General features: G+C 32.9%; 3 protein-coding genes across 4 annotated transcripts; 2 read left to right on the top strand and 1 right to left on the bottom strand.

Moving 5' to 3' along the window:
- The first annotated feature begins 996 nt into the window (after positions 1 to 996).
- LOC100789269 (mucin-5AC) lies at positions 997 to 4,870 on the top strand. The gene is made up of 5 exons (XM_003549149.5): positions 997 to 1,496; positions 1,723 to 1,822; positions 2,258 to 2,375; positions 2,930 to 3,700; positions 4,317 to 4,870. Exons 1-5 carry the CDS (start codon positions 1,388 to 1,390, stop codon positions 4,704 to 4,706), a joined length of 1,488 nt encoding a protein of 495 aa, XP_003549197.1. The 5' UTR covers positions 997 to 1,387; the 3' UTR covers positions 4,707 to 4,870.
- Positions 4,871 to 9,558: 4,688 nt separating this feature from the next.
- On the top strand, positions 9,559 to 14,358 carry LOC100790322 (thioredoxin H9). 2 transcript variants are annotated; one of them, XM_041010853.1, is made up of 7 exons: positions 9,567 to 9,737; positions 10,185 to 10,253; positions 10,761 to 10,961; positions 11,061 to 11,100; positions 11,966 to 12,085; positions 13,652 to 13,774; positions 14,020 to 14,358. In XM_041010853.1, the coding sequence occupies exons 3-7, from the start codon at positions 10,957 to 10,959 to the stop codon at positions 14,167 to 14,169; spliced, it is 438 nt and encodes a 145-aa protein (XP_040866787.1). In that variant the 5' UTR covers positions 9,567 to 9,737; positions 10,185 to 10,253; positions 10,761 to 10,956; the 3' UTR covers positions 14,170 to 14,358. The 2 variants fall into 2 exon arrangements, with proteins under 2 accessions (XP_003548332.1, XP_040866787.1); XM_003548284.5 differs by lacking the exons at positions 10,761 to 10,961; positions 11,061 to 11,100 and having other exon boundaries at positions 9,559 to 9,737.
- A 930-nt stretch (positions 14,359 to 15,288) lies between these two features.
- Positions 15,289 to 22,110, bottom strand: LOC100789787 (alpha-galactosidase 1). The gene is made up of 15 exons (XM_003548283.3): positions 21,959 to 22,110; positions 21,665 to 21,723; positions 20,755 to 20,811; positions 20,593 to 20,627; positions 20,377 to 20,480; positions 20,220 to 20,295; positions 20,049 to 20,107; positions 19,880 to 19,945; positions 19,708 to 19,791; positions 19,553 to 19,617; positions 19,358 to 19,440; positions 18,993 to 19,083; positions 18,836 to 18,885; positions 18,603 to 18,746; positions 15,289 to 18,236 (listed from the first exon to the last, which is right to left on the bottom strand). Exons 1-15 carry the CDS (start codon positions 22,108 to 22,110, stop codon positions 18,144 to 18,146), a joined length of 1,218 nt encoding a protein of 405 aa, XP_003548331.1. The 3' UTR covers positions 15,289 to 18,143.
- Positions 22,111 to 22,844: the final 734 nt, after the last annotated feature.

Raw genomic sequence — 22,844 nt, 5'->3', positions numbered from 1 at the left:
AACACAATGCCTTGGAAGTGGGTTAAAAGTCTCCTCTTCTCACGCTTTATTACCTTCACTTCACATAACCAAAGACTAGACTTAAAGAGTCCGTTCTCCAAGTATTGTTGGAAAAAGGTAATCTAAATGATCACATGCACAACAGCACAAGTGGAATCATGGGTAATGAGGTCACATTATACACAGTAAGGCTGCATGACATTTTTTAACATATTTTTTTAACACCTCTTTGACTATTAATTTTAAAATTTATTAACAATCACAAATATTTTAAAGTTTCATTTTTTATTTAACAAGTTTCTTTGATGATATAGTTCCTCATATCTCAAATATAAAAAAAAAATACTTTCTTATAATTTTAAATATAAGAAAATTTCATTTAACTTTATCTTATTTAATATTATTATTTTTAAAATACCTTTCATTTAATTAAATTTTATTTTTAATGACTCTTTCAACTTACTTCCTTAATTAATGACTTAGCATGAATCAATTTTTTTTTCTTGTACATCAGACCATAAAAGCATGTTAAAAAGTATATTGTTAGTAATTTTCTTTCTCCATTTGTAAAATTGCATAGGCAGGGAGGGGACCTAGCTACTTGAACACGATGATTCTTGAGCAATCAATCACCATAGTAACCCACAAGCACAAGCGCCAAAACAAACTCCAAAAAGAGAACTCGTTCATGATATGATCCCATGTGCAATGGGGGCACATCTAAACCCCAATTTGTTTGTCTCAATTTCAAAGTTGCCATGAATAGATGAAATGAAAAGGATGAATCAAAGAAGTGGCCACGTGCGCCAGTAGGAAGTTGTCACGTGGGAATGTCCATGATTTATAATTGAACACATTCTGACACCGTCCAATAGAAAGGAGAAGAAAAATATTATATCAACACTCATTATGCTATTTAATTTAATATGAAGATAGAGAGAAGAAAAAAATAATATAAATATAATAGGATTTATGATTTGATAAAAAAAAAAAGAGATTTAAAAAAAGAGAAATGTCAAATAAGTGTTTAAAATGATGAGATATTTGTGTATCATTATTCTAGAGAGAAACTAAACGAGAGGGACAAGCAGTGAGGAAGAATGAAGAATGAATGAATGTCATGAAACAAAAGTTAAGTAACCTCAATAAAGTTAGAGCATGAATTTAATTGAACCCCCCGACACTCTCGGTTTGTGCTTGTGTGTTGACGTACAAACAAGTGAATGGTTTTGCTCTTGCTTGCCACCTACAACACTGCAATGCACTCTCATTCTCCCACTCCAATTAATCCAAAGCACCACAACTCATCATAGCTCATATGTTCTCATACAATAATATAACACCACATGAATGCAAGTAACAGCGTTGAGTTGTTGTTGTTGGCATCATGAACAGCAGGAATGTGAATGTGAATCAGCATCATCACCGCAGAGGTCACAGCTTCAATGGCTCTGCCAACATCCATCCCATCTCCAACACAATTAATTCTTCCCATGGTCCTAACTAACTCCTTACCTCATTATATATTGCTAGCTATGCTCACTCATATCACATTCACTTACATTTATTATTTCTCTTTTTGTTGCAATGAATTAAAAGTTAAAGTGATTATTTCTTCAAAATAAATAAACTCAAACTTAGCTGATCTCTTGGTAAGTGTGATCACAGTCTGACTGACTTTGTAATTTGGTGTCACTAATTACTGTTGTTATTTCTGGATAGGAAAACTGGGGAAACTCTCGTTTGAATCAGCAAAACTGGCCACAAGTGGGATTGATGATCTATTGTCATCCACAGAAGGAGGAAAGCATGACTATGATTGGTAATTAACATTGCATTTCTCTGTGACTTTTATCATATTAGTCAGTGTTTTTTCTCCACTACACAATATTCATTTAATGAGAGGACCGATCATCTAAAATCATATTATCATGCATGTTAGATTCAGATTATTGTGAGTTGCAAGCTAATGTCATAGACCAATAATCAAAAGCAGATAAAAAACTTTTTGTTTCTCAGAGCTTGATTCCCAAGTGCCCTGTTACCTTGCTACCTGCATTAGTGAAAGAAACTAACACAATATAGACACTTTACCGCACTTTTCATGTGAACTCATACATTTTTGCAGTGGTTGGCTTCATATTTCCTCAACTTCAAATAGTTCTATTTATAAATAGTTTGATTTTCCCAATGTTGGCACATGCATTTGTTATATCTTCTCTACTCGATTTGCAACTGTTGGCGTTGTGTGTTATAGGCTCCTTACTCCCCCGGGGACCCCTCATTTACCATCATCAGAAGGTGAATCCCAACCAACTTTGGTGCCTCCAAGAAGCAGTTTGGGTAGATTAAAGTCAAACATTAGTGTCTCAAGGGTATGCTCCTGTAATATATTCTCATTTCCCTTCATTCCATTGGCATAACCATACTGATGCTCATAGTTTTGTTAGTGCTTAATAAATAAGATCAACCTCAACTTAAGCTTTACAAGTGATTGCAATGACAAGATATTAGTTGCCAACCTTAAGTGAAGAAGGGTTGGCTTTGGGGGGGTTAAGCTTCTCTTGTATGTACATGCCTATGACATGCACCGGTTCCTTGGAGTAACTTCAACTGAACTCCAATGTGCTAATCATTATATGTTTGTTTTCAACTCCGACAAAATTAAATTCAAGCATACTCAATCACTCAAAAGAAGACATGCATCATTGTGGTAATTACTTAGGACTTGTTTGGATAAACTTTCCAACAAACATTTATAGGAGGAAAAAAATAAGAAAGTAAATAACTAAGCTGGTCCCTTCTGAATTCTATATCCACTTTCTGCTTCTATAGCTTTGAAACACAAATTGGTATTCAAATATTATATAGACACGTACACTAGAATAAGTCGGTTAGATGCTGTTATGTATAAATATATATCTTTCAGCTTTCAGTCTCACAATCAGAGAACAACAATCATTCTCATTCTCACTCTAGACCATCAAGAAGTGGTTCAGTGACTCGCAGTCCAAACAGATCCTCTTCCATCCTTAACACAAGGCCATCCTCCCCCATAACTGCGGCAAGGCTTTCCACTCCAACCTCTCGCACAACATCAACATCAACACCCCCCAGAGTACTACTACCACGCTCATTTCCAAGTCCAATCAACACATCATCAACTGACACCAACAAAACTAGAACATCACAAGGCTCAAGGCCATCCACTCCAAGCTCAACTTCAAAGCCATCCATTCCTGCCACTTTGCGGCCCTCTACCCCCACTCGACGCCATTCACTGCCATCTCCATCGCCTTCAGTCACACGTGTGGGGCGTAATCCAGCTACACCGCGTCTCCAGCCAGTTGTCCCTCCTGATTTTCCCCTTGAAACACCACCAAACCTCAGAACAACATTGCCTGCTGATAGGCCTGTCTCTGCAGGCAGGTCTCGTCCTGGTGCTGTTGTTACTCTTCCTTCGAAGCCAAACTCAGAAATGCAAGCCCCAGTTAACATGTCAAGGAGACAGCCATCTCCTATTGCCAATAGGGGCAGACTGTCAGAGTACACAGCAAAAAGCCGCGGCCATGCCAATGCTGCTGATGCCTCTGAGGTAGTTGCTAGAAGATCTGCTAAGTCTTCAACTACTGCCTCAGAAAACAATGTATTGGGAAGGACCATCTCAAAGAAATCATTGGATATGGCTATTAGACACATGGTAAGTCCACTTCTGCAATCAGAATTTACACCTCAATTAATTATGTTGTATCACAATTGAAAATTTTGTTCTTGATCCTACACATTACTTTATGATGCCAGGACCACTCAGGCTCTGCACCATAATGTTGTGACCAGACTAGTACTTTAAATGAAAATCCTGGTTTAAGGTTCTGTTTGGATGAAAATCTTAATAAATACAAATGGAAGAAGAAAATAAGAAGATAAAAAGAATTAAGTTTCTTTCTCTCATAGGTTAAAATCAACTTATACACTTCAACTTTAATACAAACTTTCTCATTTAACTCCTCCAAAAGTTGGATAAAAGTTGAAGTGCATCATAAGTTGATTAGAAAATCAATTTATTTTATCTTCTTATTTTCTTCTCCCTGGAACGAGCTTACTTTTTCATAAGTTAATGCTAACATAGCTTGAATGATATACAATGATTAATCACTTTCCTAATGGTTCTATATGAATTCTACCAGTTTTCTTTTACTTTGATATTAACATCTATGTGCCTTGGAGCAGAATGGTGCAATATCTCCTCTTATTATCCTGATTAATTCAAGCTAGTTCATTATATTAAATTTATTTAATTAACCTTTATAATTTAGGATGTGAGGAACAGCTCAGGAACTCTTCGTTCAGTTCCAAGCGCCACACTCTATCCTCAGAGCATTCGAACTTCAACTCCCAAGACACACCACACTAGAGGTTTGAGTGTTCCAGTGTCAATGAACATTAACGGAAGCCTCCAAAGCAGAAATAATAATAATAACAATAATAGGAAAAATGGAAGAGAGATAGGTGAAAGGCAAAAGCAATACTTGGGAAAATTGAGTGAAGTAGTGGATGTGTACGAGAGTTATCGTTATGATTCACTGTTGCTTAAAGAAGACTTAAACAACACAAACTGGCTGCGTAGTGTTGATGATAAATGTGATCAAGGACCCATCTTTGACAATGGATTTGAGTACCTGCCTGAACCTTTTGGACTCTTTTAGCATTCTCAAGCTTCTTCTTGCCACATTAATTTGTAATGTGTTATTTACATTTTAATTATTGTTTCTCAAAGGTGGGGAAATGAAGATCCGTTATATATGAAATGTATGGATTTAACTTCGATCTCAATTACAAGTGAATAATACTATGCAAGAATTTAATGTCACAGAAGTTTTATCTTTGATGTGTATAAAATACATTTTTGTATAGAATTTGCCCTTTTAATAAATATATGTCCAAAGCATCTAGGTAAAGATGGCAGAAGAAATATCCCCTCTCCCTCCTTTCTGCTTTGTCAATCATAAAAGTTCTTATTCACAAAACTACTTGTCAAAATCTTGGAGTTAAGAGGATATTTGAAACTTAAAAGCAAGTCTTATTATGTCTCTCCTGACATGAGATATATTGACAAGGATATACACCCTAGGCATATGAGTATTGAACAACGTGTATCATTATTAAATTTAAGCATATGTATAAATGTTGTCAAATTTTAATCTTGGCCTGAAACTTGACACGATCTAGATCCTGACATTAAAACTTCAGATTCAAGAATAAGATTATATTGAATGAGTTTATTTAAATTTATTTTTTGAAAAAAAATATTTATTTTAATAAAATAAGCATCCTTGTATTTTTTTAATGTATTTTTCTACACTCCTTTTGCTTAAAATTTCTGTTTATTTTGATAAACAAATTTCATATGCTTGTAAAAAATTACTTTTTTAAAATTTAAACAAATCAACCCATTAAGTTGTAACTACCTAAATACTTCAATTTTTTTATACCCTCTAGAAGTTTCCCGTGCTTTTGATTGAAAGGAATTTGATGACCAAAGGTTTTGGTACAAGTCATCTCTTATAGGTATCAAGAAAATCTGTGTTCGGTCAATATGTCTCAAGAAAATCAATGTACAGTCAATACATATAGTGTTGCAGTGTTCAATAAAAAATATAAAATCTATTTTTTTTATTCAATTTTTAAAAAAAATAGTATAAATTTTGTTGTTTAAGTTTTTTTTTATCACAACGAAATCATATTGTAATAATTAATGAAATATACAATGAAATCACAATTCCATTTTAATAAGGGAGGAAATTGGTTATACAATGAAATCATAATTTCGTTGTAAATTTTATTCAACAGAATCATGATTCCGTTAAATAAAATTCTTGGAATATAAAAAAATTGTTAGCCCATTGATAGGGATCAAGAGCCATTCCAATGGGACCAATAGGAACCCCTTTACCCCATGTATGCCTTTTCCTTGTTACAATATCAATTCATCCGTGACAATCTATATCATGCAACCCCTTTTAGTTTTCCAATTCATATCTTCACCCATTTCACCTACCTTTCAAGGAGTAGAGATTCTCTTCATCGAAGTTTCCATTAAGACAGAGAAAGACATAAGGTGCTAGTGAAAGGGATATTTTTGTTTACTAGAATCCTTTGGGATGTGGAAGAAACAAAATGGAAATTCACAAACTTCGATGCATCATTTGTTTTTACTTTCTCAAGAGGAATACATTGAAGTGGTATATGGTAATTCATGTTCATGAACCTTATTCTTTAGTATTATTTTCCCACCCACATTAAGTTATGAAAATCTCTTTAATAATGTATTAACCTTATTTATGAATGTTAAGTCTCCCTAAATATCACATGCGTCGTTCATACCATTAATGGATACTATCTTCTAATGACATGAATGGACGACAAGGGTATTGAACTACTAATATGGATATACCTAGCAAGTTTACATACACATGATAGATCATGAGTAGTTTTAAATATTGAGCCACAACTACAAGGAGAATTGCCAACACCAACAGTTGCATAGCGCTTCAACAAAATAAAGATTAAACTTTGTGCTTGTGTTGAAACATAGCCTTCATAGTTCTTGTAAAACAATGTATTGTATTTGTGGTCAACCATGCTCATGCTTTTTTGAAATGACGCCTTTAAGTTTAATATATTGCACTATAAGCATGTTATTCATTGCATCCGAACAAATACACAAATCTCTTATACTATTGTGAAACAACCTTTTTAATCTTACATGTGTGCCTTCAATCTTGTAAATTAGTTTAGTCTAATGTCAATAAAAGATACATTACAAACAAAATGTGAAATAAGTAATTACTAAAAAATATAACTATTGGTTATTGTGTTTTCAAGATATACAACACAATCAATTTATGCTTATACAAATCTCTCCTTATGATGCAACAATCATGTATAATAAACATTCCTAAAAAATCAGATATATTTTTGTGCTTAATTCACAATATTATGCTATGTCTCTCCTCCTCCAGTGACCACTACCAACCATTTTTTTTCTAGCGCCTATGCACTCTAGCTACCGCTCCAGCACTTGCGTTTCACAAGCCACCACAACGATGTGTAATGCCCTTTTCAAGAATAGGGTTCTTTGTGATCCCTTTGGCTTCTGTGATGAACAATGTCATGCTATCTGCCACTGTTTGGAAGCTACCCAACTGCTCCTTATTTCGGCGTGTGACCTTCGACCACTGTCGCTTTTCCTATTGATTTACAAATCACAATAGATAACAGGGATTCGTCAGTGGCAGCCACGGGAGAAAAAGATAGGGAGTGTGTGAGAGCGTGAATACATTTATTTCAGAAGAGGAGATAGATGAGGGAGGAGGAAGGAGAATGGAGAAAAAGAGAGAAAAAAAACAACTTTAGTCACAGTTACGTGTTTTGCGGTCGGAAAAGATGAGAAGACTATACCTATTGATTGATAATCATGTAATATTGTAATAGATAATCTTTTATTGATTGAATTTGCTAAATGAATAGCTTATACCTATTCTTTTCGTCTGAAGATATGCACAAAACTCTATTATTCATAGTTTATTAAATTAAAATCATTTAAGTTAAATAATATCAATATTAAAGTAGAAGATAATAAATAAATAAAAAATGATAGTAGGTAAAACCTTACACTATTATTTATGCTTTTGAGAATAAAACGATGTTATTTTAATAATTCATTACTTTAGGGGGCAATGGGCATACGTAAGATGGGCTTATAGAAATATTTTATAATTTGAATATGCTATTTTTCTTATCAGAATATTGTTTTTAGTGAAATTTATCAGAACAGTTTTTTATTTTATTTCAATAAGTTTCATATTTAAATTTATGATGTAAACTCTCATGTAAAAAAAATATTAAATAAGTGTTTAATTAAATTATTGATATAAATGTATCTTTACTTCTAAAAAAAAATCTAAATTTATATCTTTACATCACAATGACATAGTTGTCATGCCAGGGAATTTCGACAAGGGTTGTGTTTGACTTTATCAAAATTAGATTTTGATAATGATTTATTTGTTGTTCATATGGAATTTTTATTTTGGAACAATGCTCACACGGAATTTGAGTTGGACTAAGATTGCCTGACCCTGTGACCCATATATTTGTCCACTAAAACGTATAAAGGGTAAGTTTTTTATTTTTTTTAACAGCCAAAAAAGGAGATAATATTAGAAATGCCATCAAACCTGGCCAGAACAGAATACATATGTGCTTTGTAGAATAATAGCAGAACTGATACATACAGAATCTGTTGTGAACATACAACACCTACAGAAAATAACAATAAGAATATACTTCTTAAATCCCATCAAACCCAATGTAGGCAAAACAGAATTACACCGTATAGAAATGAGTACAGAACCATCACAGAAATCACCAAAAGAGAACATGAATAAAAGTCTCAAGACAGAATCCTTAAGCAAAGCAGCGGCTCCTTATATAGTCCATTCAAAGAGGGAGACATTAAAGCCTTTGGTAGATGCTTTAATGTAGCTCCAGGATCTAAAGTGTAAGTCATGCATGTCTCATAATATATGGACTTTTTAAAGTAAAAAGATATATATGGATAATGGATTGGAATAACTTGTATTTCTTGAATACATTATTTGCGAATATATAATCCACAATTGTCTCTTTCTCACAAGAGACATACCCTAGGTTGAGAACATAGAACAAAACAGTAGGTATATTTTGTCTTACCCATCTAAATTAACAATCCCAACCAGATTAGACAATTTGTTATAAAAATTAAACATTACTCTTCCTATAAATATGAATCAGTATCATCTATTTTTTTGGCACAGTTCTTTTTTTTTCTCAGCAATATCATCTATTTTAAAAGTATTATTATAGGAATCCCAATGTTGATTTATTTTAACATGTGATAATTAATGATAATGAAAAGGAAGTAGATGATTTATTTAAATGATGAAACTTTTAATACTTTATTTTTTCTTCTTCCAAACTTGTTCATTGAACCTCCAACTCTTTATTTCCTGGTTAATGTGCTCAATCAACAAGATCCAACAATAGTTAATAGATAACTGAATTCTCTTGACAGAAATATGATTCTTAACTATACAGGAAGACTTGGTAGTCGGTCGTCCAACAATAGTTAATAGAATACCTTATTTTCAGGAGAGAAAAAAAAGAGAATAAAAATAAGTGATAAAAAAGAAAAGGTTATGTTTTAGTCAATGAAGAACTGACTACAAAAAAAATTAATGAATAATTTTATAATGGATAGCCTGGAAGACTTGGTAGTCGGTCGTCCTCAATTTCACAGGTCAAGGGTCAAATTTCAATCACTGCATTCATATATCATATTCTTACCCTTTTTGTCAGTTCTCTTAAAGCAATTGGCTTTAATTAATTAGCATTTCACACCTGAGAAATGTGCAATTTAGTAATTTCGTAAAGTCATTGTTTGTTGTCTCAATTGATTAGTACGATTCAATTATCAATTGAATAAATAAATAATTGTCTCCAGAATTGAATTGAATTGAATTCATCACTATACAACTTTTTGTGTTGGGAACAAAAAAGACATTTATTTAATATTTTTGAAACGCTCTTTATCTTCTCCTCCTCATCCTTGGTCTAGTTATATATACCTCACTCACGGATTGAAGAAGGCAACGCTCATTTCAGCTCAAATCTGCAAACTAGGCTTTTTCCCAACGGTGGGTTTTATTTTTCTCTGATATTCCTAATCCAATTTCATAAATTATCCCTTTAATTTTGGTTAATCTTTCATGGGTTTTCCTTTTCTTGCTCGAAAGTTGGCAACTTTAAATTCCTGCTATAGAATTTTGTGCTATTAGATGCAAGCAAATTTGTGTTCTAATCTCAGTAGCCAAAGCAATTTTTTTTTCTTCTCATTTTCTGAACGAATGATGGGACCCCACTTGCATCATCATCATCATCGTTCTAGCTATTACTTTGCATTTTAGGAATACTTGGAAACAGTTTTAAGTAGGAAAATCATGTCTGAATAAGCATTGTGTAGTTTTCGTGTTGTGTACCTTCACTCTTCTGTGATTTCCAAATTCCCTTGTTTATTCTCTCTGACTTTCTCTTTGAATTTTATGGATTTTGACACATTTGTTGTGCCGAAATTCTGCTTGCAGGGTTCAGTTTATTCAAGTTTTACAATTTCGTGGCTCTGAAACTATTAGATGGGGAATTGTTTGCGCAAGGTAAGAACATTTGGATACTTCAAATTATATTTTCTTATAGTTATTCTCATCAGAACTTGAAAGCCCAAGTCTTTCCTGCTAAACGTTATCTTAAACAGATCAAATAATCTTTCAGTAGGTTATGATTTTGAATGTGTCTGAAACATTTTTCCTCTCCCCTCTGGTATAGTTTATGAGGATAATAGTGTAAGGAAGCCCTGCTGTTACAACTTGAACTGATGGTCTTTTTCTATGGCTTTTCTTTTTGGCAAAACTAAGTTATTTGCTTGCAACTTCTAGACCTAAACATTTACATCTTCAGTTTGCCTTCCTGGACTGTATTGCAAGTAATCTTTAGCAGATAGATTAGAAAAGAATATCAAAAAACTAGAAATGAAGAAACATACTAATAACTAATGAAAAATAAAAAATTAGAAATGAGTAATTATTGTTAGCACCCTCAATTGTATTAAGATATCTATATTCTAAATATCAAACAGTGATATTTACTTTCCAATTATGCCATAGGCATGGACAACTAATCTAGTTGTAAGGACTAAGGAGCAATATTAGTCGAGCCTAGCCGATGATGTTATAACTAGAGAGGCAAACAATTTAAGAACTAGAGGTCAGAACTAATTTGCTACTTTCCAAAACTATGTCAACTGAAAGTAAGCAAGAGTATGGAAACATATTTTTGCAAAGATGAGAATACAGCTCCGATATGATGTAAGTTAACCAATGCTTCTTGCAGTGAACTCATAACATTGTTGTTTATATAGTCAATCTATATCAAAGTAGTTAAACTGGGAATATGGATATTTGCAGGAGTAAAAACGATGTTAACAGAGGTAACAACTGGATTAAGGTATAACATGTCCAATTAAAAGAGAATTTTGTTACATTCTGTCAAAGACCAACTTTCCTAAAATTTATAGCTATTAGGTAGAAGTCTGTGAATCGTTTTAGATTTCTAACATTCCCTTTCATGTAAGAGCCCATTGGACTTTAAGTGTGGGCAATTCTTATACTGATGATATTCAACTTTATGTAAAAGAATGGAGGTGACGAGGTTTGAACTTTTGTCCATTTGGTCATAGAGGCTCTAATACTATGTCAAAGACCGTTTCTCCTAAGAGCTTAAGCTATTAGGTAGAAGCCTATGAATGATTTTGTATTTCTAACATAATCTATGGTTTATTGATGCTGGAATATCATCAACCATTGCTTTTTTGCAGTAATATACTAATTGCTCTGTTCTTGCTCTATTCAGTTGTGTTTACTAATAACTTATCCTTAGAATTTTGGTTTTTTTTCTTTCTCTTTTTCCCGCTTTTCTCCATCTTTTGCTTTTCTTGAATTCCATGTTTTTAATGGTACTGAAGGGCTCGTCTTTAACTTCAGGATATCTGAGAATGCATTTTTTTTTATTCCTTATCCCTATCTGGCTATCCATGTGAAAAACCCATTAAGGCAATAAAACAAATTTGTACTTAAAATGTAGCCTAAAATTTGTCCTTCTGTCAGCTTAGTATCTTCCTGACTTTTCTTTCCTCCCCACTATTGACTCTCAGGAAGAGGGGGGCAGGGCGAAAAAAATTGTTTATTTCTTTGATAGTTCTGCAAGCCTCATGGCACCTCAATGCTTCTAAAACAATTTTGTACCGTATCAGTTCATATCTGTCATTAATAATTTGATTGACTGTGAATTATCATGTTTCTAATGTTTGCAGGCTCATGCGGATGATGATTCTGATCATATTGTGGAGCTTGCTTCTGGGAATGTGCAACTTATTACTACCAAAGAATCTTGGGACCAAAAGTTGGATCAAGCGAGGAAGGAGAGTAAAATTGTAAGTTTTACTTCTTATTTAATTTGTAATTGTAGCTCAATAATATTAAATGTTATCTGAAGGTCTTGTTTGTATTGTTTCGCTGAACCCTTATTAATTTACCATGCATGTATGTAGTTGGTAAAATGAGTTAATCTGTGTTTCCAGTTCTTGACAGCAAAGCCTCACTAATCTTTTTGAGAACTTTTGGCATATAACTTTAGATAAAAGTCCTCATTTAATCCTACAAAACTAATTGAAGCTTCCACCTGGTTTTTCTCAATGCCTTCAGTTTATTATCATTCTTGTTGATGATTAACAATCTGTTGAAATTATAGGGGTTTAGGTGGGGAAGGAGGAAGGGAAGGGAGAGTGTAGAGACTACAAATGATATTTTCAGTGCATATAAAATACAAGAGGTTACTCATATAAATACAGGAAATAGGGAAAGACAACCAATAAATGCATAAAATTGGAAAAAAAAACAATTAATTCTGATTACGTCAAATATAAATCAAGTATTTAACTGCATTAATCATGCTAATACAATGTGGAATCAGTGGGGTCAGGGATGGAACTAGAAAAAATGGTTAAGGGAGGCAAAAATTTAACATGAGATATGAAGGAAAAATAAATCAATCTTACAATGAGAAAGAAAAATTGCTTTTCAAAAAAAAAAAAGAGAAAAAAATAATATAATGCAATATTTGGGGAAAAAAAAAGACTCACCACAAACACAAGTTAAGAAAGTACACTTTGCTTAACCAACTCAACTCAACTTTTTAGTGCCTTTAAAAGTAGAAAAAGGAAGTCGTGTTTGAGAGAAAAAGATAAACTTGAAACTGAAGAAAAAGCTAAGAGCTTAACCTCTCTCCTAAAAGCTAACTAAAACTAACAGAATGTGCACCCTCGCATGTGGCAACCCCACTAAGCTCCTACATGTCAGTTCCCTCCTAACCAACTCCCTGCTCATCAGGGTTGATTTTCTTCTCTTTCAAAGGCTTTCAGCCTTTGTTCTGACTAAACTAAGCCCAATTTCTATCTGCTAGCCTGGTCTAACAGAAGGGGATATGATTTAACATCGTATTCTCAAAATTGGCACGGATAGATCCTATTATTTAATCTTAAACTTGTTAAAGGATATAATCTTATATTCTCAAAATCGGCATGAGGTGGTCCTATTATTTACACTTGAACTTTGTGAAGGACATTTTGATTTGTATCTTTGAACTTTATAATATGACTAGTACAGCAGTATGGAATTTGTGAAGATATTTTCTGAGGGCAGACTGTTCAAGGGCATGGTTTTAATTTTTTTATGTATGAACCCCATAGTTTCTGTCCACATCATCATGCCTCCCAAACACGTGATGTCTGTCCATTTCAGATCCCCCACTTGGAAATTTTTCTCTCTACAGAAAATGCACATGGAGATATTTTTTGAGTTGACCCCTCCCATTCTGATAGAATATATGATAATTTAATTGCTTAAATTTCTTTTAAACCCCCACCCAGCCCCTTTCTTTCATGAGTATACTGTATTTCCTTTGGGTGCAATAGTTAATTCTAAAGCTTCATTTTTAACAGGTAATTGCAAATTTCAGTGCAACATGGTGTGGTCCTTGTAAGGTGATTGCACCACATTATTGCGAGTTGTCCGTGAAATACCCGTCTATCATGTTCTTATTAGTCGATGTGGATGAACTAGCTGTAAGTAGCCAAGCTATTATTATTATTTATTTATTTATTTATTTAAAGCATAGTAAATAAATATTAATTAGTACTACCCTTTACTTCGACGTGCACTGGGAAACAGAGAAATCTTTATTTGGAAATCCATAATTAAAGATGAATGTTTCTTGGATGATCATGTAGTTTCTCCCTGGTGGATGTTATGGGGACTTAATCGTTGTCCTAATATGTGACATTAATGAACATGGTTTTGTATGTTGCAGGACTTCAGCACTTCGTGGGACATCAAAGCCACACCAACTTTCTTCTTTCTTAAAGATGGAAAAGAAGTTGACAAACTTGTAGGAGCCAACAAGCCAGAGCTGGAGAAGAAGATTGTTGTGGTTAATGATGTAGTGCCTCATAAGCAATAGTGATTGTTGTGGTATATCTATTCATAGAAGCTTTGCTCTTCCCTTCTCTCTTCACATGGTAGTGCGTATTCTGCATGTATTCCCGTGACATTGTCATTGCATTTCTTTTTAAATGTAAATATGACGTATCAAATGAATGTCTTGTACTTAAAATTTCAACATGAATTGATGTCGTTGGTACCTTTGAAATATAATGAATTGATGTGCCTTATGGTTATTTGAGTCATTATTGTTATAAGAACCCCTTTCACAAGTCACAATCCCCCTTCACTTTCCTTTTCCTAATTCTTATTAGTCGAACACAGTACAACACCGGTGTTCTCCATTAGCCGTATATGGAATTTGAGAACAGCTCTACATCTACCTCTTTCCCACGTTACTCAGCTAATCCTCCTCCTATTCAATTTTCCTTCAACACACCACCTCTATGTTCATCTGTCTCTAGTTTGTCTCTACCTTAATGCCTCTCTAATCTTGTGTTTTTCATTTGTGGAAATTACTGAAAATCTCATCAGGTGTGATATATGATTGATTTTATAAGTGTAAATTTTTAATGTTTTTCAAACTCTAATTTCATATTATATTATCAATGTTTAATTAATTAATTTTATCAATATTAACATCCAAATTTAAACTTTTAATAATTACACCTAATTTAATTAAAGTGGGTATTCAATATTTATTCAAATACTATAATATAAAAATTAAAAGTTATTTTTGACGTGAAAGGAGTAAATATAGGTTTTGATAAAATCACAAGTTAAATAAAATAGTTTAAATCACATTATCATGTATACTATTAATAAAGGGAAGGTAAATCTACTGTGCAATGGAAGTCCTTCCCATCCTAGTGTGAAACTCCCCAGAAACTAAGTACCTGTTGGTTAGCTGCTTCGAAAATAATCTCCCGTGGTTCCCAAAAGCTCATGCTCTGGTGGAGCATGAAAATATCGTCTCCATGAACAGCCTGAATGGCCAAAACTTCACCCTGCGCAAACAAGTTTACACCTAGCAAACTTTGGCCACCACCCTGCGCAGCTAGTTGTTGAAAATTAAGAGGCACATATCAGACCTCCATTTTCCAAGGTAACTTGTAATTGCATTTTTTTAGCATTTTTATTTCTTACTTTTCGTGTTTCTAGTTTTTTTCTCTAGTTATGGTTTGTTTGATAAGTTTGAATGTTTCGTATTCATTGACATTTTACTAAGTGTGAGAGATCGATATATTAGATGTTGATGTTGATGTAGTTAATAACTTCTACTCTGGAGGAACTTTTCTTTTTCCCTTTTTGGGGGGTGGGGGTGTTTGAACTGTTATCTTGATCATGTAAAATGAAAAGGGCAAATGACAGTAGCAATTTTTTGTTTTCATATGTTTTGATCATTTGATGCGTGTTAAGATAAACCATATACATTGTTCACGGACCTAGCACCAATATAAATTTTTGTATTTTCTGCAAAATGTGATAGATATCCTTGCTGTGGCAGTATGGCCCATGGCTAATTTGCCTATGCTTTTTATTTTCAGCTTATCATTTACTACTGCTCAACATGTTTTTGCAATCAATCTTATGATTTAGATGGACAAATGTATAACCTGAATCATTATATTCCAAGTAGACTAGCATAGGTGTTACGATTTTTCAACTGCATTTTACTCAGTTTGCTATTACTTCATATGTGAACTATGATCATGCTGTTCTCAGGTATTCCGGGTGAGGGATGATGAATTTTATTCATTAAAATGGATAATTTGTTTCTGAATTCTGATATTTTGTGCTGAGTTGAGAGGGTTTGATTGATAATACCTTGCGTTGGTTTAGAAAAGGCTATTCTGAGGCATTCCTAGTCGAGGATTATGAATTGTACTCATTAAAATGTATAGTTTCTGATATTTTGTGTTGAGTTGAGAGCGTTAGATTGATACCTTGCTTTGGTTTAGAAAATCAATTCAGTATCCCAAGCAATCAATCTATAAGTCCAAACTGCTTCTTACTTCTCATTGACATGTGCCATTGTTGCAGCAATCTAGCAACACAACTTCAAGTTCCTTGAATCTAGCAAATACGTTACTTTGCTGTATGAGCAGTGATTAAAAAATATTTCATCATCTTAAATACCTCTTTAATATTTATTATATCTTTCTTAATAAAATTAATTATCAATTTAGTTTTCAAATTATTTTAAATAGTTTAATTTGATTCTCAAAGTTCTTAAAAATAAACCAATTTATTTCTCAAATTTTTAAAAGATTCAATTTGATTATCAAGTTATTAAAAATAAATCAATTTAGTCTCAAATTATTTTAAATAATTTAATTTAGTACTCAAGTTCTTAAAAATTTGAGTACCAAATTTGAGTACCTAAGAAGGAAAGCGCACGAAAAGTTAAAGTACTCAAAGGATTCGCTGCTTTATTCATGCACGTAGTGTAGTATTTATAGACTATTACAATAGCTAATATCCTTTCTGTTATGACAGAAAGATCAAGGTTTGGTGCTTGTCTCGTACACTTATACGTAATCTTCTAGATACTTGGGCTTATATAGTGACGACACGTGTGGGTTTGTTGCATGGCGCTGGGTCACGTACTGATGCATGGTGCTGAGTCGATGGGTCCTTTGTTGCTATCACAATCCGACCTTGTCATCTGAGAGAAGCATATATATAGACGACTAAAGCTTGAAGGAAAAGTCTTTAAGAGATCAGCCTCGAGGCTCTTCCGGTAGATGGACCAAATATGAATCTTGTGTGCATCACTAGTTTGCAGGTAGGTTAAATTTTGTTGTCAGCACCTTCTTGTTTTCAACATCTTGATGTTCATTTAACTGGAGCTAGCTAGTGAATGTGAACCGATATTTGAAGGTGAATTGGGAAAATTTCCCCACTTCTACAAATATGAAATGTGCTATGAACACATGTGTAGGACCCAACATCCTTTCTCTCTACGTTATGAGAAAACATGCATGTGAATCCCATGCCATGTCTCTTGTAATCAATCTGATATGCACTATCAAAACAAACAAACTTCCATTTAATCATGTCTCTTGGCCACATCTAAAAGACTCAGCTCCCTAGTGCACTTGTCATGTTTGTTGCCTTTTCCACCATCAATCAATACTCTATCTAAGTTACGACGAAGAACTACAGGAAAATCAACATGTATTGCAAGTTTGATGGACAAGAAACCGTTCTATGCTACTAATGTCCCACTCTCACATAACAAATATTAAGATGTTGAGCTTCATTGTCAGACAAGGGAAATATCTATCTATACGGGATGAATAATGAAGTTTAATTTTTATTTGTAATCTAAAAAATTTGAAGCTTGGGTTGTAATATTTCGGTGGGTCAGCAAGCATATCTCGTCTCATAAGCATTTTTATCTTCCTTTCGTATTTTCTCTATCATTTTAATCGGTCACCCATTTAATTTCCTTTTCCTTAAAATAATTCAGTTATCAAATGAACTGAATGACTGCACTTAAGACTCAAATAAACACTAATTTAAGAACAATTCTAACGGAGAGTAACCCTCGAGTTGCCAAAAGATATTTTTATAAATTTTCACATCTTACAAGATCATTTTCATTACTTCAGCTCTAAAAATATTTTTTTATAACAGATCTCACAATTTATCTTAATTATTCATCTTTATTTCAATATAATTTTTGTACAAATTTTCAAATTAAATAGAATTTTTCAACTTTTGTTGATATTGCACTAACACAAAACATATTAGCAACGCATAAATGAACTAAAGGAGCACAAATCCAACATCATTCATAACAAACTAACTAAATCAGAAAATGCAATCTTGTTTAAATTACACTAACTAAAGTAGCATATATCCATGAGTAGAAACAAGAGAAGGATGTTTATTCACGAGATACTAGTAAAAGAAAAGTTCATGAGCAAATGAAAAATGTGCTAGTGCAATGGCTCCCAAAGTTGCAATCCAAACATCTTTTGAAACTCAAGCTATTGGCTTCAGCACATACATTTTGCAAGAATGTGGTTCAACAGTGTCAGTCAATTTACCCACGAATTGTCTTTCCAATGTCTTGTGCTGCATGCATTGAAAAGAAGATATGTTTCAGCATCATTGTCCAATAAAGTGTAATAAAAGATAAAGATAATTGACACATAGAGTTGCTATGATATCCAGAGAAATCTAAGAGTTTAATTTTAGTATAATTAGTTGTTTTTTAAGCCAATAATTGAATTAGTTTTACTGTTTCAGCATAACAAAGGAGAGAGAGATTGTACTATTAATATGATAGAACAGTAAGTTACAAATTGTTAACTAGAATTTAAATTGTAGTTGCTCTATCATATCAATAGTCCAAGAGAGGCAAAGAGTTTCTCCATAACAATTCTAAAACCCTTAAATTTCTGAAAATACCATGGAATTTTCACTAAATTATTATTCTACCTCCCAAAGGTCTCGTGCTTCAACAACACTAGAAGGATCAAGGCCAATATCTTCCCATAGAGCAGTAATGGACGCACGACGATCAGAGTATTTATTGAGTAAAACAACAGCCACCCTGTATTCTGAAAGAGGACCTGACCAAACCTGATGAAAAAAAAACACATTTCAATGATTATTTATTTTCTTTCTTATTCAACTATGTGCATACATGGTGTATAGCAAGAGCAATTTACCTCGAGAGCGCTTTCCATCCTAACCTTTTTACCTTGTTTACCAAGTGGATCTAAAGTTGTATAAAAAATATATTAAAAACCACATAAAAGGCCATTTACTTAGTGCACAAGAACAAGAATAATTGTACATGAAGACACGTGTTAAGCTTCTTATCACCTTGGTTAACTGCAATAACCTCCGTATTTGATAGTATCTCTTTAGTGTCTTCAGTCATATTTCTAACATCACAGCCAATTATAAGAGGGGCCTGCACTAACTCTTTGCATGTAAAACGGAATGTATAAAGTAGAGTTTAATTATAAAGTGATTAATTTAGAAATTACAGTAGGTATGATTTTTAAAGTGATTATTATCATTACTATAAAAAGTTAATAAATTTATATCATATGTGATAATTTATAATAATGTAAAAACAATTTACATTGTTGTGTATAAATTATTTACTTCACTCTAAAGTGTATGCTTTCATAGAAGTTATATACATAGAAGAAGTACATTAGAATGTTTGCGATGGATAGTACCTTGGAAATGGCCCATAAACTGAAGTGAACAATATATTGACTTTTGTTCATCCCTCCATTTCCTATCTCGAGCATGTCAGGATCTGTCGATTTGAATGTTTAGAATGAAAGAAAGAGAAATGACCATTAAAAAAAAAAACTCTCATTAGTCATTATTATCTAGACAAAATAAAGAAAGCATAGTGAAATTCATACCATTCCAACCACCAGGTCTTGCATAATCAGCATAAACTTCATTCATATCTGCTTTTGAAAGCATACTGCCAAACATAATAGTTACATATAGTTTGTACAACAACAAAGTATAAACCCAACTTTAATACAATTTGTTATGCTTTTTGATTTTTTACCTATCCCAGTTATCCCTAATGTCATCAGTAGTTCTCCAGCTATTTCCCACTTGATAACCCCATAATGCAGGGTGCATGTCTCCCCTTATTAACAAAACAACGTGTAATTAGAGGGAAAAATTGAGTGCAAAATTTGAAAACAATTAACAATCTAAAAACAAACAAAAACTACCATTCACATAGCGAGAAGTAGATTGGACGGCCTGCCTTCATCAAAGATCGAGTCATAATAGGGTATCTATACAAAAAAAGAAAAAAAAAACAATTTTCTTTTTTAGGTATGAAAATAAAATTGGAAAATAACTATAACAGTGTTGTGAAAATATAACTATTTTTACTACCTATCAATAGGCTTTATTCCACCATTGTTACAATTATCATACTTGAGATAATCAACACCCTGCAAAAAAAAAAAATTAATGATAATAATAACCGTTTATTTAATAGCAACTAATATGTTGGAGTCAAGCAAAAGGAATAAGCAAATTTAATAAATAAACAGTGTTATATACCCATGATGCGAAAGTCTTGGCATCTTGCTCTTCATGACCAAGTGAACCAGGCATCACATTTGCACAAGTAAAATACCTGCAAAATTACCCCAACCATATACATGGAGCTAAAATTTTAAAAGAGTTGAGAAACATATGCTTTGGTTAAATCTTGTACCCTGCAGCTGAATAAATGCCAAGCTTAAGACCCTTCCCATGAACATAATCTGCAAGAGCTTTGATACCAGAAGGAAATTTGGTTTTATGGGCTACCAAATTACCCTGTCATGTATATATATTTTGGAGCAAATTCTTTATTAATTCAATGAAATCATTTTAATTTGATTTCAAGAAAAGTAGAAACAAAACATATGAAGAACAATACAATTCATACATCGACATCCCGGGTCATTTCACCCCAGCCATCATCTGCGAAGCATTATGGATCAAGGTTAATTGCAGTTGTTATGTCATTTTGCAAAGTAAAGGGAAGTGAAAAAAAAAAAAAAAACTAGAAACACTTGAAAAAAAACAAAAAAAAAGGTTTTTGATGTACCTATGTTAACATAAGTGTATCCTAGCTTGGATAGACCCGTAGAAACAAGGGCATCAGCTGTAAAACCATAAGAAAATTTTTGCAATATATTAGACTGTAATATTTGAATATACTAGATATACACTTGTGCATTACGCATATATATATTTTAATATTACAATTAGAAACATGGATAAAAAAATATATTATAAAGTGCCAAGTGCATAAAAAGAAATATTAAATTTATATTCACAATCCATGCATGCTACGTTTTATTACAATTCTAAAAACTGAATTAAAACTCTTATACTATAGTGCAACATTGCAGCCTTTTATACTAAACTATAATTTTAGAAATTAACATCCTTCCTTTAATTATTTTATTCCATCCTAACAAATAAATTGGTCTTCTTAGTTATTAGAGCATCTATAATATAATGAAGAAACTCACTAAATTTTTTTATTTTTTAATAATATTTTACAGTTTTCTATAATATCGTATCATACTTTCTATTTTGAGCAACTCATTCACTTTTGGTAGAGTGGAGATGAAATAAAATGGATGAGTAAAAATAGGTGAGGAATAAAGTAGAAATGAAAATTGCACCCATTTTGCTTCACATCACAAGTCACAAGGGGCCACAAGGTAGTTTTGGAATGACATAAAAGTTATAAAGTTAAAGGAGGTGCAGATAGAAAAACATGTGGTGCAAACAACTCCCATTAAGAAAGTGAGTTAAATGGACTGGCTGCCTGGTGGTATTGGACTTAGTCACTAACTGTGTGTTTGTAATTTTTCTCCATTTAACAAGCTTGAAAGGAAGGTCGAAGGAAAAGTAACAATTTGTTGTCTCTCATAAAATGATGCATTGGAATGTCTGCTAACAAAAATAAAACAAAGACACTCTACAATGTACAAATCGTGAGATACCTGTTTCTCGGATGACTGTTTCGTTTATTTTTAAGTGAAAATGATTCCAGCTATTCCACCTGTACAAAAGGATTGGAGATGAATGATCGATATCATAATGTTTTTTATGCGTGAATCAAATGTGATTTATTGTATATTACGGTGTTTAGTTCTATTTCAATGAAAATTTGCATATATAAGTTTGTATTCGTCATTACTAATTTTGGTTGAAAAAATTAAGAAAATCACAAATACAAAATGCCACGTGCATGATGTGACAATTCTATAGCTAAAAGGTAGATGTGTGATATATACCCCATTGGAGGAGTGGCACCAAGGCCATTGGCAACAAGATTTCTCCTGTGTTGGCTCTCACTCTTACCATTGTTAAACAACCTTAATGAATCGGAAACCGAACAAAACATAAGTGTCATCACAACAACCACCAACGTTTTTCTTATCTCCATTTTTGATCACTCTATCAGCTATTGCCTCAGCTGTTTGTGTAACTTCATACACTGCATGAATGATGAATATATACACTTCACGAATTAATCCTCCTATCTCAAGTATGTAATTTTCAAAATCGGACTAGTAGAGAGAATATTGTTGTTTTTTAACTTTCAGTTCTAAAATCAAATATTTAAAGATATACTTTTTGAATAAATGATATATCTTATAAACAGAAATTTAAATTTTAATCATTCAAAAAGATATTGGAGAATAAAACAGTACTGTTTAGAATAAAAAGATTTAAATTTTATAGTTTTTATTTATTTATTTTGCCACTCATAGTGTGATGAGTATTATTGTGGTGTAAAAACTCATCATTCACCACTGGCCTCTCCCATATCTGAATGTGGTGGGTGTGGCAGATTACTTGGTTGGTGATAATTCCAGATCGGTCGCAAAATCCGACGCCAATACGGTTCCAAATTCTGTGACACCCTCCGGCTGAATGGAGAAGCCGAGCAATTCGCATCTCTCCATTACTCACTGCTCGATATGCCTCCTTCAACAAGCCTTCAATAGACCAAATTCGTTTTAGCTGTTTACAAGTATATATACATTCTCCATACATATTTCTTTTTTTCAGTAGAATGAATAAACTTATACAAATGGATCATTCTTTACTTCTTGTCTTTATTTCTGTAAATAATTAATCATAGTGTGGTTGTGTACGTGCAATGCATGCATGCGT

The sequence above is a fragment of the Glycine max genome, chromosome 16 (assembly GCF_000004515.6).
Source record: "Glycine max cultivar Williams 82 chromosome 16, Glycine_max_v4.0, whole genome shotgun sequence".
Taxonomy (NCBI): Eukaryota; Viridiplantae; Streptophyta; class Magnoliopsida; order Fabales; family Fabaceae; genus Glycine; species Glycine max.
This window is presented reverse-complemented; position numbering and strand designations above follow the sequence as displayed.

What these genes read in the sequence shown, in the direction of transcription:
- LOC100789269 (XM_003549149.5), top strand. Translation starts at nt 1,388, where the DNA reads ATGAACAGCAGGAATGTGAATGTGAATCAGCATCATCACCGCAGAGGT. An exon ending in CACAATTAATTCTTCCCATG is followed by an intron (nt 1,497 to 1,722) that starts GTCCTAACTAAC and finishes ATTTCTGGATAG; the next exon opens with GAAAACTGGGGAAACTCTCG. An exon ending in GGAAAGCATGACTATGATTG is followed by an intron (nt 1,823 to 2,257) that starts GTAATTAACATT and finishes TGTGTGTTATAG; the next exon opens with GCTCCTTACTCCCCCGGGGA.
- LOC100790322 (XM_041010853.1), top strand. An exon ending in GAGGTAACAACTGGATTAAG is followed by an intron (nt 11,101 to 11,965) that starts GTATAACATGTC and finishes TAATGTTTGCAG; the next exon opens with GCTCATGCGGATGATGATTC. An exon ending in CGAGGAAGGAGAGTAAAATT is followed by an intron (nt 12,086 to 13,651) that starts GTAAGTTTTACT and finishes CATTTTTAACAG; the next exon opens with GTAATTGCAAATTTCAGTGC.
- LOC100789787 (XM_003548283.3), bottom strand. Translation starts at nt 22,110, where the DNA reads ATGGAGATAAGAAAAACGTTGGTGGTTGTTGTGATGACACTTATGTTT. An exon ending in AAGACCTGGTGGTTGGAATG is followed by an intron (nt 19,441 to 19,552) that starts GTATGAATTTCA and finishes TCAAATCGACAG; the next exon opens with ATCCTGACATGCTCGAGATA. An exon ending in GTTTATGGGCCATTTCCAAG is followed by an intron (nt 19,084 to 19,357) that starts GTACTATCCATC and finishes GAGTTAGTGCAG; the next exon opens with GCCCCTCTTATAATTGGCTG.